Source organism: Tachypleus tridentatus, chromosome 13 (genome assembly GCF_004210375.1).
Source record: "Tachypleus tridentatus isolate NWPU-2018 chromosome 13, ASM421037v1, whole genome shotgun sequence".
NCBI classification, from domain to species: domain Eukaryota; kingdom Metazoa; phylum Arthropoda; class Merostomata; order Xiphosura; family Limulidae; genus Tachypleus; species Tachypleus tridentatus.
In genome coordinates this window covers 102,918,639-102,939,213 of record NC_134837.1, presented here as the reverse complement: position 1 = coordinate 102,939,213, position 20,575 = coordinate 102,918,639, and the positions used below count along the sequence as shown (strand labels likewise).

At 32.1% G+C, this 20,575-nt stretch overlaps 1 protein-coding gene across 1 annotated transcript in view; it reads left to right on the top strand.

The window, feature by feature from the left end:
* The window catches only part of LOC143240649 (pre-rRNA 2'-O-ribose RNA methyltransferase FTSJ3), a 51,213-nt gene that overhangs the window by 7,536 nt on the left and 23,102 nt on the right, over positions 1-20,575 (top strand). The window contains exons 5-10 of the mRNA XM_076483418.1: positions 137-267; positions 2,808-3,101; positions 7,575-7,675; positions 8,451-8,525; positions 9,073-9,307; positions 10,731-10,951. Of these exons, the coding sequence (XP_076339533.1) occupies positions 137-267; positions 2,808-3,101; positions 7,575-7,675; positions 8,451-8,525; positions 9,073-9,307; positions 10,731-10,951 (1,057 nt within the window). The remainder of the gene's footprint in view (positions 1-136; positions 268-2,807; positions 3,102-7,574; positions 7,676-8,450; positions 8,526-9,072; positions 9,308-10,730; positions 10,952-20,575) is intronic.

Sequence of the window (20,575 nt, the reverse complement as noted above, 5' to 3'; positions counted from 1 at the left end):
ATGGAACATTTTATGCTAAATTAAAAATGCATTTTTTTTTAAATTTTTTTTTTTTTTTTTGTCTTGTGTGTATAAGGAAAAAAAAGGACAAAATGTTTTAAATTAATTTTGAACATTTATTTTTTGCATGATGTAGCTCAACTAACACTCCAGGCTTTGAAGCTAGCTACAGAGTTTTTGTTGCCAGGTGGCTGGTTTGTGACTAAGGTTTTTCGTTCAAAAGATTACCATGCCCTATTGTGGGTGTTCAAAAAGTTGTTCAAGAAGGTAAATGCATGATGTTTTTTAAAATGTTTTTTTATATTGCTAGTAATACTATTAATATTCACTTTGAAATTAAGAAATTAACTAATATACAATATGAAAATATGAATTATCTACAATTTAATTTCAAACTTACTGACATAATTTCACAAAATAGTAGTTGAATATAATTTTGAATGCAAGTCAACAAACATGATGACACAGCCTTTGGATCATCATGTTTACTGACTTGCATTCAAAATTTTATTCAACTTTTAGGAAATTATGTCAGTAAATTTGAAATCAAATTGTAGATTATAATTCAAATCTTTATATTGTATATTATTTAATTTATTACTTTAAAAGTGAATATTAAAAGAACACACCTAAATATAGAGTTTAGTGAATCACATGATATTTTGAATGCAGCACTGTTTAAAAGTAGATTGTAGTGGTGTTAAAATACTAAGTCTAATTTTCATACAAATTAGGAACTCAGTTTACTGATATTGACAAACTATAATATAAAATAAGAACCTCATATCTTTTTATTTTTCTATATTGGCTAATGTGCTGAATCGAATATACTGGCCCCATTCAACCCTTTCCATTTTTTTTGAAACAGTTCCTTATATACTCTTACTACAATATATGATATGTGAACAACCAATCAATAGCTTAGAATGTTCCCAGAGTGGTTTTCTCAGCCATTTTAATCTGTGAAATGGCTACCATGTTCTTTCAAGCCAAGACTTCACGAAGATAGGTTGTGTCTTTAGTCTGCTTGAAGTTTCATATTTTTTAAAGTCTAAATACATCTTAGTTACTAAGCTTAATAAATTATAGTACAATTCTATTGTGTCAGTGTGGTTATTTAAGATTTTGGTTATTCAACTGTATATATAAAAACCTAAAAAAATTTTCTTTGATATCCCCCACATGCAAAATTTTAAAATGCATAGCAGCTTATGTCCAGCAGCAACTGAGTTCAAAGGTTGTAACAAGAATAGATAACTGTTTCCTTTACTTCTAGATTTAATGTTCTGTATTTTAAGGAAAATAAGTTTAATAATTTATTTCTAAATATTAATAATGTATATACTTATAATTCAAATGTGACTGTATGTTGCAAAATACTGGTCCACTGAAACGCAGTCAAAACAGGAAAGAATAATGGTCAGTTTTATATTATTGGATATGTAACATGAGTACATGTGTACTGTACTGTGTCAATGCAAGTTATGTAATGTTAGTTAGGCATGACTGGAAGGTCAATATAATAAAATTATGTATATATTGCATTATGAGGCTTAAACTTCTTAGACTAAACATTTGTATTTTTATGTTATGATATGTAGTCATTCTTGCACCAAAAAATCATAATTTGTATTTATTTCCTTTTTTTTTATGATGGTTATGAGATTGGTCAAGTAACAGACACCCCACATGGTTAGAGTATAGAAAATCACATAAAATATAGTCTTACTGAAAACAAATACTTGAAATGTATTTAGGAGGTTTTAGACATTATGCAGATAATGTTTAAGATTTTTGGGATGAAGAATAGTTTTCTTAATTATATCATAAAATCACTTTGCATTCAGACTAGTAACAAAACAGATTCTATTTTCATAAACAAATCTTTGGTAAGAATATTTCATTACAAAATCTTATTTTTTTGTGTTAAAAAAACTTGGAATTTTTACAAAAATGTATCAAAGTTTGTGAAAATATACATGCTATATCAAAAGTTAGACAGTGCAAATACTTACTGTGTGCAAATGTGTAGGTGAACTCATATATTATACCAAGCCTGTTGAGAAAGGGTTAAAGTAAATTGTATAATGTTCTGTTAGAATCATAGGTTTTCTTAATATTTGTGCCACTATATTTAACTGCTTAAGTAACTTATAAAAAGAAAGGAGATTTTTCATGTGGTAGCAAAATATTTAAGAATTGTTCTTTCTTGCAATAATAATGTACAATTTACAAATGTCTGCACTGTAAATGAACAAAGTAGAGGCCAGGTAGTCAGTTTTTTTTTGTTGTTGTTTAGTTTCAACAAAAATGTTTAGTTATTTACATAAGTGATACAGATTGTTAACTTGGTGCACAAATGTTTTTGCATTCAAAAAGATATTTAAAAAAAAATTATTTCATAAAGTAAGTAGTACTACATGCAATGTTATGTCTTCTTTGGACTCCTGCTTGGAGTCTTGTGATGGATGACATTTTAGCCAATGTACTGAGGCATTCATTGAAATGATGAAGACTTCAGTATAGTGACTGAAATGTTGTCCTCCACAAGACTCCATGTAGTAGTCCATTGAATGTTTAACAGATATTGTCCAATAAAAAATTTAAATATATAAAGACATTTAATTATAGCATCTTTTAGTCTATAAATCACCTATAGTGTATATAAACATACACTAACATAAGTTTTCTGAGAGAAGTTCTTGGTTTTCTTCCTTGCTATTTCTATTTCTAATTGGAATTTGTAATTTTTAATTTCTTTTTTGGTTAGATGCTGTGAAAAAAATAAGATTAAATTTCATCCTTAGGTCCATGCAACCAAACCACAGGCATCACGTCATGAATCAGCAGAAATCTTTGTTGTTTGCCAGAAATACACTGCTCCAGACAAGATTGATTCCAAATTCCTTGATCCAGCATATTTGTTTAAAGATGTTGATGTAGAACCAGTCACAAAACAAAACTTGCTTCAAATTGTCAAAAAAAATAAGAAGAAGGCTGAAGGGTATCCTGAAGGAGATTACACACTTTACCATCAGTTACCTGGGTTGGAATTCATCAAGAGTAATAATCATGTGGAACTGCTTAGCAAGTTTAATGAGGTATCTACTTGGCTTTATAATGTTTTTATTATAAGGTAAAAAAAAATGTATTTATCACAAGCTGTAAGTTTCTTTTAACCTATTTAATGATTTCCAATACAATGGCAGAGATGTATAAGCCACCTCTGCCCTTGCATTAATAAAAATTAATAACACATAAAATGTGCTTCCATATTTGAACCATAAATGCTTCAAACAGTTTATCTATGAGAATTTTAAAATAGAAATTTGATTTTTTTGGTCAGTCTATCACTTGTAATACAATAGAAACTAATACATAAAACAGCTACTTAGATGCTCTTACACATTATCCACTGCAACCAAGTTTTCATACATATACTTTAGTATGCCTAATGACTTGAGTGCTAAGCCAATTTGTTGAAACAAATGAAGAAATACTATCCAAAGAATGTATATATCATATACAGAAAACGTACTTTTTTTATACTGATGTATAAAAAATATATTTTTATTTTTATAAAAGATGACTGTTATATATCTAACTTCATGAGAGCTTCAAACTAAGTAATGAAGCTATTGTTTCACATGACAAAAATTAGGGTTTTCCTGCACAACAAATTAACAGTTAAAGTATTTACTTCAGTGAAATCAATAAACCTGGAGGGAAACAAATTCAGTTAATATATTGTCTTTGTGTACCACACAATTAATAGAAAGCCATTGTAACTTAAAAGATGAAACACTAGCATGTTGCCTTGATGTGTCTTGAGACATAGAACATTCACAACTTTCCGAACTAGTGTATCCATACAAGGATTGAAAAGAAGTCTTCAGCAGATAATTTGCAATAAGGAAAATAATCCCAGGTTTCAGATAATATATTTATGATTTTATATTGAAACTTGTATTAAAAACAGGGTGAAAGTTTGACTTTTCACTTCTAGGCATTACCAGTTTCATAATTGTACTGGTTTTAACCCCATCGCAATGCATCACAGATCAAAGGTCACATCATCACATTTGTTGACTTGCATTCAAAATTTTATTGAACTACTATTTTATGAATTTAGCTCTTTATATTTGGTATCAAACTGTATATTATAATTCTAATTTTTGTACTATACATTATTTAATTTCATAATTTAAAAGTTAATGTTTAACACACTTAAACATCAATTTTTGTTTGTCATGTGGTATGTGTTAAATGCAGTATTGGTTCATATTATATGTATGTGATGTCAAAATACAACGTCTAGTTTTGTAAGAATTGGGAACTCAAATTACCCACATTGACAAGCTATAAAAGAAAAAAAACACTATCTTTTTTTATTTACTAAGCTATCATTATATTTAGTGAATAAAACACAGTGGCCTCATCTCACCCCTTTTCATTTTTGAAAATGGTCCCTTATATACATTTACTTCCATATATGCTTTTGAATAATTAATCAAAAACTCAGAATGTCCACTTAATTTTCTCAGCCATATTCGAATATAAATGCATTCTCTCTTTCTCTCAAAACAAACCTTTGTGCTGGTGAGTTAAGTCTTTAGCCTGTTTGAGATTTTTGTATCTTATTAGATACAAATAGAGCTTGGTCATTAAACTTGTAAAATTATAATGTAATTCTGTGGTATTGATGAAGTAATTTATGATTTTTTTGATTATTCAAATGTATATATACCTCCTCCAAAAAAAAGTCTGCCATGTGCAAAATTTCTTAAGATTCAGCAAGCTATGACAAGCAGCAACCAAGGACAAAGCTCATAACTAGAAGAGATAATTATTTGCTTTATTTCTCTTTACTGTTCTATGTTTTAAGAACAACAAGTTTAAGAACTTGTCTATAAACAGTAATAATCTATATACATATGCAATTTATAATAAATGAAATGACTATTGTACCAAATACTAATCAAATAAAACACAGCTAAGAAAGGTCACTTTGTAAAAACTAAAGGTCAGTTTTATATTATTAAATACTGTAACTCAAGTGCATGACATGGCTGAAAGGTCAGTATAGTAAAAAAAATAAATCTATATAAATGTATAACATTATGTGATTTAAGCTATTTAGTCTAAATGTTCATTTTTGTTTTAAAATCTGTAGTCATTCTGAAACTATAAAGGCATAATTTATTTGTTTCCTAATTTTATATAGTGGTTATAAGATCAGTTAACTTGACTGAACCCATACAGAGATCTGTAAGTGAATATAACATAAAATACAAAGTTTTTCTTAAAAAACGTTTTATAGAACTATCTTGACATTATAAGGATTTTACATGTGAAATTTGAAAATTTTCTAATGCATAAAAGTATTTTTAGTCTTAAAAAAATTTGCTTTACATGTTGAATAGGTAACATGTGAAAATAAAAAAAACAACATGAGAAAAACATTTCTTAACAAACCTTAAGACTTAATAAAAAGAAAATTGATATTTTGCATATGAAAACATTATTATAATGATAATCTGACAAATTTTGTGAACGTAGTTATTAATGTAAAAGTAATAGCATAGAAACTAACAAGCACAAAATAATTATGAGGTTAGTCTCATGAATTGAGCCTGTGCTGAAAGGATTAAACTGTCTGAGCTACAAATTAGCAAACACTTATGCAATGTTTAAAGTTTCCTGGTTTTATTTTGTGCATTGACAAGTTGCATCTGTACAAGTGGAAAATTTAAAGAAATCCACCATCTCGGTAATAATAACAGAGAGCAAAAATTAAGGCCAGCATAAGTTTTTTTCAAAATTACTTCATCCAAAACAAACATTGAAAACTTTCATTCAAAGAAAACTTGGAATCTACATTTCAGTTATAATTTTAGGAGGGAAGTTGATGTCATCACCTAACCCATATAAAAATCCATGATAACAGACTGGAAAGGGTTAAGTACATGCTGTAATAGTTCAACATATTCTTTAATATGTCAAAAGCATGAGAATAGAAGAAAAGCTATTAATCTGAATGTTGAAAAATTTGGGATTTAGTGTGTTTGAAAAATATGGATCTTGCATGATTGTTTTCAATTATTGGCTAAGTCAATACATTGTATACCTACGTAGGGTGCCTACAAAAGACCATTAACCCTTTCACTGCTCAGGTGGGGTGGAAAACCATCCACACCTTTTGCAAATAAAAAATTATGAAATTATCATATAGCAAGCAAAAGAATAAACACCAAAAGGTTATTGAGTTAGGAGGTTGGCCAGGTCTTGTGCACAAAAATTATAAAACATGAATAATGTTATAGCATACATTTATTTCAAACCATTTCTTGCCAAAATATCTGTGGGTATATCTGCATACAGTTGGGGAACCAGTGAATCAGTTGTTACCAAACTTGGCATGTTTCATCAGGAAATTACAAAGGTGGGTCACTATTAAAATTGACTTCCCTATGTCACTTACAGAGGCTTCTATGTCTGTATATAGCTGAAAAATTGCTGGGCTGATTGTTATCAAATAAGGAATATATTCTAAGGACCCCTTGGGTTTTGGCATTCAGATTTACAATCCCTGTGAGAATCTTTTATGATAACATAGAAGAGTTAACTTCTTTTACATATGAAAGAGTTTTAAATCAATTAAAATAATGTTTTATTATATATAAATATAGTTTATGTATGCAGAAAAATTAATAGTAGAATAAGTGTATTTTAATAAAGCACAAAAACTGTTAATAAAACTAAAGTAGTATACTGCTAAATGCACACCTGTTTAAATGGAATACTGTCCAACAACAAAATTTAAAAATCATATACAAATATTACAGTATTTTGCTAAATGTTATACATTAATATATGAATCTCTAAGACCACTAACTTTTATATACATATGTATTTTTGTTACACTGTTATTCACTGTAATGTATTATTTTCAATTAGATAAGAGACTGCCTGTAGTCTATGCTATTGCAGCTCATAAAAATGGTCTATGATAAAGCTTCCATTTTAAACAGAATATTTTGGTTGTAGTATTTTATCATTCAACATTTCAAAATGTTTACTAGTTTTCTTGTCATGCATTTCAAAAAAAACAAGAAATCAGGTGCTTATCATAGCCATATCAAAGCAAATTGTGAAGAGACAAGAACTTATAACCTTATGTTGACATGAAAATGTTTAAAAATAGAAAGTTATTTTGTGTGCTTGATTATGTGTATGCAAAGTTTAAACTGCAGATGCTCACATGTATATACATATATATATTTCTTTTATCTGCAAAGCTTTTGAAAGTATGAATAAGAGCAATAATGTATTGTTTGTTGTGTTTTAATATATGGCTGTATTTTTATCAGTCAAAAAAATACATTATTTGCTTTATGTGTAACATGATTATAACTTTTATTTTATAATCTTGAAAGTTTTTTTTTATTCTAGCTGTCAATACTGTAATATAAATACATGTGTGAACTTCATTAACCATTAAAGAATGGATTTGTGTTTTTACTGTAATGATAGGTAATAAAAATTTGTCAGTTCTCATTTTTATAATTATGTAGATAGTTTTGGACAGTCCAGTGATTGTTAACCATCCTTTAACAACAGATGAAATCAAAGAATGTTGCAAGGACATAAAAGTGTTGGGACCAAAAGAATTGAAGTAAGAAATTGTCTTTTTATTAGAAAGTCATATTTTATCACAACAAAAGTAAAACTAAGAAAATGTTGCATGAGTTACATTTATATATGGATTTCACAATCTAATTTGTCTAAAAACTGATAAAATAATATGTGAGAAATGTGTCTATCTTGTATGGGTTAAGTAATGTCATATATAATGTGTGTAATATATTTTGTTGCTTGGTTTTACCACTTATTTTGTGTGGTTTTTCTGTTTTATAAAGAAAGTTCTGAGGTTATGACTGAACAAATGGGTCTCTTTTAAACATAAGGAAATAAATAGTGAAATGCCTATTAAGTTTTTTATTTCTAACTGAGCATACTTCATGAGGTAAACCTGTGCAATGCACTAATGCAATATAATTATAAGTTTAAAATTAATTTCTGTTGATATAAAAGTAACTTTTAGTTTCTGCTTTCCTTATTCATATGGATGTCATACTGATACAGCAAATTGATGATTATTATATGGACTGATATTTTTACTTTTTTTTAGGTTTCTTCTAAACCATGTGAAAGTTTTTAGTACTTTTAAAGTTACAACCTGTTGAGTCAGTGGTAGGTTCACAGGTTTACAATGCTAAAAACCTAGGGTTTGATTCCCCATAGTGGATAAAATGCAAATTGTCCATTATGTAGCTTTGCATTAAATAAACAACTATTTTAAAGTTAATATTGTTTTAATGTATTTCCTCAGTGTTGCTCAGTCTACTTATTAGCACAGTGTAAGCTATAATTTTGTTTTCTTTTTTCAGAGCTATTTTAGTATGGAGAAAAAAAATTAAGCAGTACCTTGAAACCCAAGAAAAGAAGGAAATTAAAAAAGATCTGTAAGTACATTTTGTAGTTATTCAGCAAGAACAATAAATGAAACTGGAGAATGTTATTAAGTTTTAAATGTAATGAATTATCATGTTATGAACGTTTTGATATTTCCAGTTAACTAGTATTTTCTAAGAAAAACATTTAATTTTTGTTGGTATGTTTTGGATTGAAAAATATAGTTTACCTACAGTCATCATAGTCTAAATGCATGCTAGTGTATCTTTTTTATTAATTGGAGGGTAGGAATGTATTAAAAGGAGAAAGTATTTGATACAGTTTTTTTTTTTTATTGTGTAGAGAGGGAGTTAATATGTTGAGAGTAAAAAGAAACTCAAAAACATTCATCATGTGTTCTTTTTTAATCTAGATTGATTAATTTCTGGAACTACGTTTACGATGATCCATGAATGAAAACAGACCAAAGAGAGAGTCGTAACTAGGAAACACTTTCTATCGGTATTTTACTTTTGCACACGTAACCTGTAGAGAATATCAGTGAAACAAGTTAAATGTGATTGTAATCCTTTAAAACTGTTTATATGTGTTACAGAGAGGGGAGGAGGAAGTTAAAGATGAGGAAGAAGAAGAGGAGAATGAGATAGATAAACAGATTGAAAAATCCAAAATAGAAGAGGTTCAAGAATTGAAGAGGAAAAAGAAGAAAATTCTCAAGGAGAGACGGAAGTTACGTGACAAGATGAACTTACAGATGGTAATAAAAAATGATGAACCAATACAACAGGAGGATCATGAACTTTTTCAGCTTGCTCATATCAAAACGAAAAAGGTTTGAGAGAATGCACTTGTATTCTTTAATTTTAAATGTGAAAAAAATTTTCTTATGTTTTGTAAATCAGTAATTTTTAAGATGCGAGTCAGTGTGAGACTAAAATTGTTTTCATATTTCTCAATCATTCATATGAAAATAACTGAACATTAGTTAGTATGAGGAGAAGCTTTCCTTTTGTCTTGTTTATATATATGTATATATTCTTAGATCCAAAGTGTAAAACACTTTACTAAATTTACCTGCTTACCTTGTATGTATATCAGCTCAGGAATAGACCATGATACCACACAGAGATATTTGAATATCTGAAATAGTTTTTAAAGTTTAGTTTCTAAGTTGTTTGTTAATTAAAATTTGCAATTTTGTATATTTATTATAACTATCTTTTCTACATAGTGGGTCTGACTGTTTTTATTCCTCTAGCTTTGATTCTTGAAATCAGTAAAACTGCAGAAATGTTTTAATTTTTATGGAACTTAGTTTGTTTGCTGTTTTTTCTTTATTTTTCTCTCATAAATTTCTGAGAGTTACGTATTTAGTTTGTACTGATGTTAAATATTTTGAAAAAACTTACAGTTTTTGAGAAAAGGAGTTGATGTTTGTTTATCTTTAAAAATGGGTTAATTCTTTCTCCCAGTGAAATCAAGAATAAGTATATTTTTAGTAGGATTAAATAACATTTGTTATAAACTAATTGAACTAAAACTGCCTCACAATTTAAAAAAAAAAAGAGTGAAGCCTCAGTAAGATAATACAAAGGGTTTTAGCATTGTATTGCAGTTTTATTTCCACCAAAGATAATTTGTTTCTTGGCTGTAAATTAAGGTTTAGAATGTAAGCAATTGTGCAATTTCCAGATTTATACTTGTGATTGGTCTTTTCCTAAATGAAGAGCAACTTCTCAGCTGAAAGTGTGTATTTAATCAAAAATTCACAATCCAAAGTTTCTTTTAGGGAGATTGATTTTGCTAGTATATTTGATATTTCACACTTTGAAAATACATGTATGTTAGCATTTGAATGTATTAGACAAATTATAACTGAGAAATAGGAAAAATGTTTCTTTCTTGATACACTTATTTTAATATATAGAAACTAGTATGTCCTGAAGAGCAGTTAAAACAGTGCTTGTGTAAGTGTGACATAATGAATATAACAATAAGCTAGACTGCAAGTAGACAGTTTGTTCAATAATTATTTATTGAAAATCAGAGAATACAATGCAAAACGTAAATTTCCATGCATTTTTGTTTCTGATTGTTGGCTAGAAGATTTTTTTTGTAAAACATGAAGTTTTATTCTGAAGATTTAATCCTAACAAATCAAAATGATATGGGAATTAATTTAATCATTTTTTTACATTATTTTACATCAAAGAGATGATGATGAAAATTGAAATATGTTAATTTGTAATATATAGGATCTTTCTCAAGTAGAAGAAGACAATGTAGTGGAGGGACTAGACCAAGTTAATCCCCAAGAAAATGATGAAGTGGAAAATCAAAACTTGAAAAGAAAGTGGGTTGAGTACAATAAGGATGACCATGAGTATTATTGGAGCATTGATAACAATGATGAAAGTATTAGTGAAGATGGTATAATGTCTGATGATGATGAAGAGGGGAAAAGACAATTTGAAGAGTGGGTTTTCATTCATTATAGTGTCATTTATTATGTAGTTTGTTTTTTTTAACTAAGTTATGAATTAATTTTTAAAGTTTCTAATACTGTGTTAGTTTTCTGGAGAATTGTGTTCTTATTTTATGCATTCAAATCAGAGGCACAAAAATGAAAATGATATGGGAATTAATTTAATCATTTTCTACATTATTTTACATCAGAGATAAGGATGAAAATGATCCCTTGCTGTTTTAAAGACTATGGGGATTAGTGTTTATACATAGCATTGAATACTAGATAATGGGATTAATAAAATACATTCTTAGCTATTGAATCATTTCAGTAAGCTTGTGCCCATAGCTTTAAGTTAAGAAACACATTTTTAGGTTAATATTCTGTTTTCCTGGTATGTAATTCTGTCTCACTGGCTATTCCTTCATTCTGAATTTTTTTTTTTTCATCCTGACTGTCCAAGAGAGACTGAAAGCAAGAGTGTTTGGTATACCCTCTCTGCAATGGCAGCAGGAATGCAATAACTTTTAGATCACTTCTTATGTTCCACCTATGATGATCATAGATAATCTGCATACTTTGATAAGTTTATTTAATGTTCACAGAATGAGAAACAAGAATTAATGGCTTAGTGTTCCCAATGAGCAAAAGTACAGTTTTTTGACTAGTTTCAGACAAGTCAATAAGAAGTCTCTATTCTTGTGGATGATGTTCAGTACTTAATTCTTCCATTAGTGAATCGGCATTCATCCAGGAACACTTCATTAAATTGTAACTCTTGTTCCTGGAGCTGATAAATTTCATTGTTATAAACAAGAGCCAAGAAGTTTACCCTAGTGCTTTGTTAAAAACAAGTCACAAATAAGGTAATTTAGCTTCACTTGTGTAATCAGATGAGGCAGTTAATATTGAAGTGCCACAGGATGTAGGTGGTTCATTGTTTTTTCATAGTATAACTCTTCTTTTTATCAAATTGCTGGTGGATATGACTCTGTAAGACCATCTGCAAAAAAATACTGGATTCATTGCAGATGCAATATCTGGATGTTTAATGTATTGTTTAGTTTTGTTTAAATGTTCAGAAACATTAGTTGTGCAAAAATAACTATCAGATGAACTTTGGGCTCATGCCATGTCATGGAACTGCAAATGATGTCATGCTCTCTTATTCAGCTAATGTGTCAAGCAAGATTCTCAGACTGTATAACATATTATGAAACACAGTGTTTCATTAGTCACCAGTTTTACACCCATAATAGTGGTAGTGAGATACCTTGTGTAATATATTTCCTCTGTGAAACTGTAGTATATTTTACACAAATGTGGTAAAAACTGTTTGGGTGATTTTTGCACTTTCAAACTACTTGAACTGAAGGCAGCTAGTATTTTAAATGATTTTCTAAAAACTGTAAAATAATTTATGTTTACAGAATTAGAGCTTTAAAGATTTTCAAAAATAAAGTTTTGCAGTATTGATTATATTGCAAGTATGATGCAAGGAAAAAGATTGAAATTTGTTTTAAACTGAATGAGGCAAAGTGACCAATTGAGTGTAAAATGCTTGATCTAAGCTGCTTTTATGTTGATTCTCAAGTTTTTTTGCAAACTGAATACGATGGTTTCATGACTCATGCATGGAGGAAGTAAGTGTAGGAATAAAGCATAATTGTTTCAACTTGCTACAGTTATATCAAGAACCAATGGCATATATGAACAATATATTTGGAATTTTACACCACTGCACTACAGTTAGTATATCAAGTTATCAAAAATATATGCTTTTACATTTAAACTGTCCAAGTAAAATACTAAATTTGCAGCATAAACCTATAGTACTGAGTTGATTGTATGGTATTTCACATAAAACTGATAAAATATTGAGATGGATAAATTCTGGCTAGATTTTTGAAATTAGCACCATCAAATTATCTCAAATTAGTTGAGTTTTCTCCAGTAGCAAAATTGTTGTTGTCCAGTGTTATCAGTGAATTAAATCTAAACTACTTGAGAGTCCCCCACCACCACTAACATTCATACACTAAAAGAACATGATGCTACTACACAACTCACCCATTTAAAGTAAACAGAATTTGTTGTTTCTTAGTTTCAAAATTTGTGTTGACTAAAGGAGTTATTAATATGGGTAGGCAGGCTGGGTATTTCACTTATCTCCCCTTTTTTCAACAAACTACCCATCAAATTTTATTACTAGTAGGGGAACTGAAGTGTCTTGGACATTCTTTTAGTATTAAATCAGTGACCATTCATTTTTTCTCATGGCATCTTGACTCCATCTGTATGTTATAGCTGCTGATCTTTGTAAACTTTATGTAGTATTGCACCTGGAGTTCAAAATTTGTTACTACCTGGAGCATTCTGTTTTAATAATTTTGGTAGTGTAAAGTTAAACATAAACTGTGTTTTGAAGTAATGATAGTCTGTAATTTATAATCATATTAATATGTTCCTAGGATAAAATGCTACATTTATCATATAAAAGTTAGTTTTTGAAACTGAGTACTTTTTAAAATCTTCAAATAAGGAATATTTTAAGGTTTTTTTCTCAATAACCTTACTAATTAAGGAATCATCAACAACGTTTCTATGTAAAATATATTTACCCTACAACTGTATCTTTAAATATGAATTTTATTATAAACTCTTCAAAAAAAAGAAACACAAAAGGCAAAATTTGAGACAGATTGTTAACAAGTTTATTCCAGGTAGTTCTGTATGACATGCGAAACTTTGCACATTCACTGCTGAACATCCAAAGTCTGCAAAGGCGAAGTCCACGCTCACTAGTTGAAGTTTAACGTCACTCAACGTCAATAATGAGTATGCCCCCCATGAGCATCAATAACTGCTTGGCATCTCCTGCCCATGGAAGCGATGAAATCACAAATCACATCCTGTGGAATGGCTGTCCACTCAGCCTGCAAAGCTGCTACAAGCTGAGGTAGAGTTTGCGGTTAAGGTTGTCGCTGTCACAGACATCAGTCCAACTCGTCCCAAAGATGTTCGATGAGATTTAAATCTGGTGATCTGGAGAGCCAGGGAAGAACGTTGATGTTGTGGTGGCTCAGAAAGACAGTGGTGAGTCAGGCTGTGTGAGGACGGGCGTTGTCATGTTGAAAAACGTCGTTGATGTTCACCATGATGGGTTGCACATGGGGCCTAAGAATCTCGTAGACGGTTGCGTACGGTCTGATTGGAAATCCTACGCAGTCCTGGTATGGTTGAGGCAGTAGATGTTGCAGTGGTGGTCCTATCCCGAAGGTGACGTAACCGGATGTAGCGATCTTGTGTGGGCGTGGTCACACGAGGTCTGCCAGATCATGGACGGTCACGAGTTGATCCATGTTGTTGGTGACGATTCCATAGCCTTGTGATGGTGCTTACCTGGACATTCACAGCTCTGGCAACATCTGATCGAGATTTGCCTGCTTCCATGCAACCAATGCCGTTGTTGAGTTGTGCTTCTGTCAGTCTTGGCGTAACTGTATTGCATGTCGGCGGCTTAAGACTGAGCTATGGAAACTGAGAACCCATCACTTTTGTAGGGATTTTGCACATGTTGCATGTGCAGAACATGCAGATCTCTCAAACAAATGTATTGGACATGAATGCGTTTTGGCGAAAAATCCAATGTTTTCCTCCGTTTTCAAAGTCCACAACTTTTATTGTCATTTTGGTCTGACAATCAGTGCCTTAACACGTGTAACATCACATACTCTGAGCTTGTAACATTAATACATATATTTCTCTTTAAAATAACAAAAATATCCCTTTTGCGTTTCTTGTTTTGAAGAGTATATATTTCTTGCATATGTGAAATAATTTTTGAATTTTCTGTAAAGTTTTTGAAAAGTCTTTAAAATGCTTCATACTGTATAAATGCTATCTGAAAGGCCCGGCATGGCCAGGTGGGTTAAGGCATTTGACTTGTAATTTGAGAGTCACTGGTTCAAATTCCAATTGCACACCAAACATGCCCTTTCAGCTGTGGAGGCATTATGTGACAGTATATCCTACTATTCATTGGTAAAAGAGTAGCCCAAGAGTTGGTGGTGGGTGGTGATGACTAGTTGCCTTTTCTCTAGTCTTACACTGCTAAATTATGGATGGCTAATGCAGATAGCCCTTGAGTAGCTTTGTGCAAAATTCAAAACAAACAAACAAATAAGCTACCTGATAAGATAACTCGGCTACACATATAGAAATGCTATTTTCCTTTTGCATCTGCCTATGAAATTTTCATGTTACAAGCCTCTTGCCAACAATCACATGCTTAATGTAAATTATACTGGTTTATGCAACAAAAATGCTCCTCTCATGCATAGTAGCTCAGCATTTTGCACTTTTACTCATAACTACATTCCAAAACATACTTATCTCTACTGGCAATATAGTTATGTTACAATTTCCAGAGTTTCCACTCTTTGCCCACCTAAGCATTGAAAACACTTGCTCCAGTCTTTTATACCACACTTAAACACTAGGAAAACTCTGATTTGCAAAATTTTCCACCAACTTCAATGTGTTCCCTAGTTTGGTACTGTATATAAGTACCTCATTCAAAAAATGAAATGAATTTTTCTCAACAAAGCAGAAAGAACATGTTTCTATTAACAGGATTGTTTTGATTATTCATTATTTAGATTGTGAATTTGAGCACGGTTGGCATTTCTATGATTATCTTTCTTTTATTTTTATAAATTACTTAACAAAAACACATAACAGGTATGAATTCCCAACTTAATATTTCTACTACAGAAGTCAACAAGACCTCTCCTCTTCCATTTCTATCTTGTGTTTGTCAACAGTTAGGGATTATTCTCGGTCAAAGCTGCTATGATGTGATCTATTGTGAGATGGAAACATACATGCAGAGTGAGGATGTCTCTTCAGTGTGTTGTAAAGTGGGTTTTGCAAATCACTCAGATGTGGCTAGCAAAAATTGATACTTGTTTTTTCTGGCTCCTACTTTTACCAGGTCTCCCTCAAGAGAGGGTTATTTTGATCAGTCACTTCCAGCCTCTTTTCTTCAGTTGATAACATGGGTTTATGAGGTTTTGGGGGTCTCTTTCATTACATTTGACTTCTTCCTTGTTACCAGAAAGGGTAGCAAGTGACTACTTGGTTTTTATCCTTCTTTTGATATTGCTCTTCATGCTGAGAAATTTACTGCTCAGTTACAAGATAGGACAGCTATACCTTGCCTCCCATATTTATCAGACCAGTATACTTTGGCTAATCACTGCCAGAAGGAGGTATACTTAAGTTTTCAATAGACCCCTTTTGGACCTGTTGAGTCCATAGTTTAAAATATTTGATCATTTTAAACAGAGAACAGTTTTCTTAGATTTGTTTTATTATCATAACTGTCCTAAAGTATTTATCTTCAACCTAACTTTTGTCTGAATTCTGTAAACATTCCTGCTTAGTTAGATTTTCTTTTTCAGTTCTTTTTATGGTTTATTGTTGGGATTTATTGTGTAAAGATGTATTAATTTACCATCTTCTTTCCTCAGTGAGTTACAGGAAGTTCTTTTTCTCCATACCATGCTATTTTCTCCAGTTCCGGAGATATTAGAATCCAGAATTGACCCAGCCTATTTACATTTTTTTTATCATCATTGGTTCTTGTCTTTATAGTAATAATTTGGGAGTATTGGCTCATAGTTTTTCCTGACCCCTCTTTTGGTTCCCATAATAGGGTCTGTCCATGCTCAAGGACCTTCAGCTCATCAAACCAATGCAATAGCATCAGTAACTATTTCATGGGCAGGGGAGCAGTAGAAGCATGATTACAGCACTTCCTGAACATCTGAAGTTCTTTCAGCAGGGACCCTTGGTTACTCCATGTTCTGGCTTCAGGGCTGCTCACTCAATTTACATCACCTCTATCATTGTCTGTTCAATCTGTTGCTTTTCCAATTATAACTGATCCACAGTGAGTAGAACTTCCCAATTCATAAAAGTGCAGTATCTTCCTGATGTTATTCCCGTTAATTATTTGTGGTACCCAAGAAGAAAGGAGATTAGTGTTCAGTCATCGAGCTATCCCAACTGAACCAATTTTTAGATCCTTCTCACTTTAAAATAGAATTGTTTCTCAACCTACAATGGCACTTTACACCAGAGCTCTGGATGACCAAGTTGGGTGTTACCAATGCTTATTTCCATATTCCTGTAGCAGAATTTTACATGAAGTTTCTGATGTTTGTGCACAAGGATCAGGTGCTGTAGTTCAGGACTGTACATTTTGGTCTTTCGTCAGCATTTTATGTTTTCTGCAGAGTTGATTGAGCCTTTTCTCATCACCTGCATTGCTTGGGACTCTACACATGTCATTACATGGATGACTAACTCCATCCAGTCAACTCTTGTCAACTACCAGAACAACACCATTCAGATTTTTCTTTCAGAAGCCACAAAAGTGGTCTTACTTATCAGACTGGAGAAACCAATTTTGTCATCAGTGCAAATCTTATCCATCTGAGTGTGATTTTCAATACTCATTTAAGTTGCACTCAACCAATGCCTATCAGGTTTCAAGTCATGGAAAGAGCCATCAGACTTTTGCTTATGTCTCATTCTCCTACTGTGTGGGTGTTTTTTTTCTTGGTTTTTTTACAGAAATATAGGCAACCTTGAGCTTCTCATTCCACGTATTAGGTCCCTTCAGTGGTCTTCTCTTCTTGTCAGTGACTGCCATATCTTGTCCAACTTTGTACAGGGTATCCATCTCTTAGTCTCCTGCTGTTATCTGTATTTTCTACTCAGACTTATTTTTCATTTCTCCACCATAGTCTCTCTCCTCACTTTTCACCTCCTTTTCTTCTCCCTCTGACCTAGTCTGTGGTTATTTTCTCTTAGTCTGCAGTTGGCCATGATCAATGTGTTGTACACCTTACTATATATCCCTTTTTACCTACCCTCCTTGTTTTTTTCTACATTCCATCAATCAGCTTCAAGTCTTTCAATTGCTTGCTTTCCTCTTCATCATAGTGTCAGCATCTCTATTCATTAGTATCATGAGGGTTTTCACTCACTGTGTTTACAGTCTATGGCTGGTATTCCATTTCTTGGAAGATTGACTTTCATTGGTCTTCTTCTCACACCTTCCTTTATTTACAGGAATCTGCACTGTTAAGGTGGCTTGTCATGAGATCTCAATCCTTTATGTTCTGTTAATATGTGGTAATTGTGAGCATTTTCGTCATCTCTTGTTTCAGCTTTTTACTCTTCACCTACAAGCTATTGTATGTCTGGTCATAGAATTTTTTTTCTCTCTCATCTTTGTAAGAGATTCTTCCACTTTTGGGAGATCTGGCTTTCCTGGAACTCTTCAGTACTTTAAGGTGGGGGCACACTTATCTCCTCCAGTGCATGTTGTAGATGCAAGAGATTCTTTCTCAGGTTCTTTTGTCCTCAGTTGTGAACCTGCCTACTCTTCTTCTCAATACATCATTATGGTGACTGTACAGTTTCATACTACTTTTGCTATTTTCTTACCACCTCTCAAACTGAATCTTTACTGATTACAGGACAAGTGTTAATTACACATCATTATGCTCAAAGTTTTCCCTGTTCATCTATTCATAGGATATGTTCTCATTCTTGCCCTTACTGGTGGATCATTTGGTCATGATATACTCTGACAATTCCATGATCATTTCTTGATGTTCAAGAGGAATCTGTTCAAGGACCATTTGCTTTCAGATGTTAGACATAATTTTTTGGGCACATTCACATCAGGTTTGTTTGCAGCCTGTTATTTTTCAAGAGCTAAGAACTTGGCAGCATACCACCTCTCTTGGCCAGTCTGCATTCTAAACAAAGTGGGCAGACCTCTCATGGATGTGCCTTTGCCATTCTTCTCAACTCCAGGCATCCTCTCTTCTGGATTCCTGTTTCTCTTCCTTCAGTTCTGGTTGTTGATGCTCTCAGCTAGTCCTGGTTTTACTTTTTTCTATTTGCCTGTTCTTCTCTTCATCCCTCCTTCAGGTCCTTGTCAGTTCCTATTGTTGGCATGTTTCTGACCAGCTCAGTCTTGGTAAATTTGTCTTTTGATGCATGTGCTAAAATAATAGTTCAAACTTCAGTTTGATTCTACACATGACTCATTCTTGTTTTTCCCATTTTCACAATCTTTTTAGATGAGATCCTCTAAGCAGACTCCCCACACTTTCATTTCTTGTTATCTACAACATCTGGTTATTTCATTTCCTGCTGGATTTTGATTTCCATCAATCCAATTGCCATTCTTCAGTTGACCCACCATCTTTGAGAAGTGTCAGTAAGTTTTCTTTCTTTGCCCCTTTTACATTTCATAGACTTCCATTAAATGGCTGACATTGCCTTCCAGGGTATGCTTGTTTCCCTAGTATCTACATCAAGATAGGATAATGAAAAATGTCATTAGACAATCTACCCATGCTCTACCAGTACTTATTGTGAGATGGGGTTTTCTTCAAGATAACTTGAGGTATCCTCGTGGTACACATACTTACTCAATTGTCCAATCTGGAACATGGACTATCATGCAAAAAGCCAGAACCAGAGTAGTGTTCTACCCACATTTGGCTTGTGCTTACTAACTTCTAAGCACTAGGGTTTCCCAGTTACTCATCACACTGTTCCAAGTAGGCCTTCCTTGTCAGTTATCTAATAGGGATTTGGGAACTTCTGTGGTTGTACCCAATTCAAGTTATTCCTTCACCTATCTCTAAATAGAGCATAGAATATCCTTGCCATTTAACAGCTTCTAGATACTTAGATGATGAACCTTGGTAAGAAATGGGGTAGTGGTGACATTGCAGTTTAATATGGGATACCCCTCAAAAACCATACCACAAAACTAATGTCCCCTCCTCCTGCAGTCAGAGTTGAGGTGTACACACATGATATGGTTGGATTTTACTCCAACCACATCATTCTTATTGGCTCGCAAAAGTTTGGACAGTCATGTTTTCATTCCACCTATCATTCTAACAGTTGGGGCTCATTTGTTTCTCTCCTCCTTACATTCCTGGTGAAGAGTATATCCTAGTTGAGACAAGATGGGGTTTCCCACAGGTATGCCCTTATGGAACCTTGTCATCAGGTGTCACACTCCATTGGTTTCCCTTCAGGTGCTTTCTAAAGGAGCTCATCCAGGTTTTTAAAACTTTGGACCAACCAATGGGATTTTAGCATTTCTCTTTGTAGAGATGAGTTTCATCTCAGAAGTCAACATTTTCCTTGTTTGAAAATCTATTTTTGATATTCTTGCCTGATATTCATGCAAGTCTAATAGGCAGATGCACAGGGAAAAGAACATTTCTTTATGTTAAAGAGAATGTCTAGAGTATTTATAGGAAATATGTTTTCAGGTTAGGAAAATGTTGACGTTAAAATTGGTTCATAAAACTAACATTACTTTCTATATATGAAGGAAAATGTTTTGATAAATGTTATTTAATATCTCAAAAATATTTTATAGTAAAAAACGCTTAAGCCAGTGGTTCCCAAACTGTGCACCCTGAGACACAATAGGTTATTTCAAATTCTCAAGGGAAACACATCGATATTGACATCTGTTAAACACCATGACAACTACTAGCTTGAGGTAGTTCACAGTTTTAA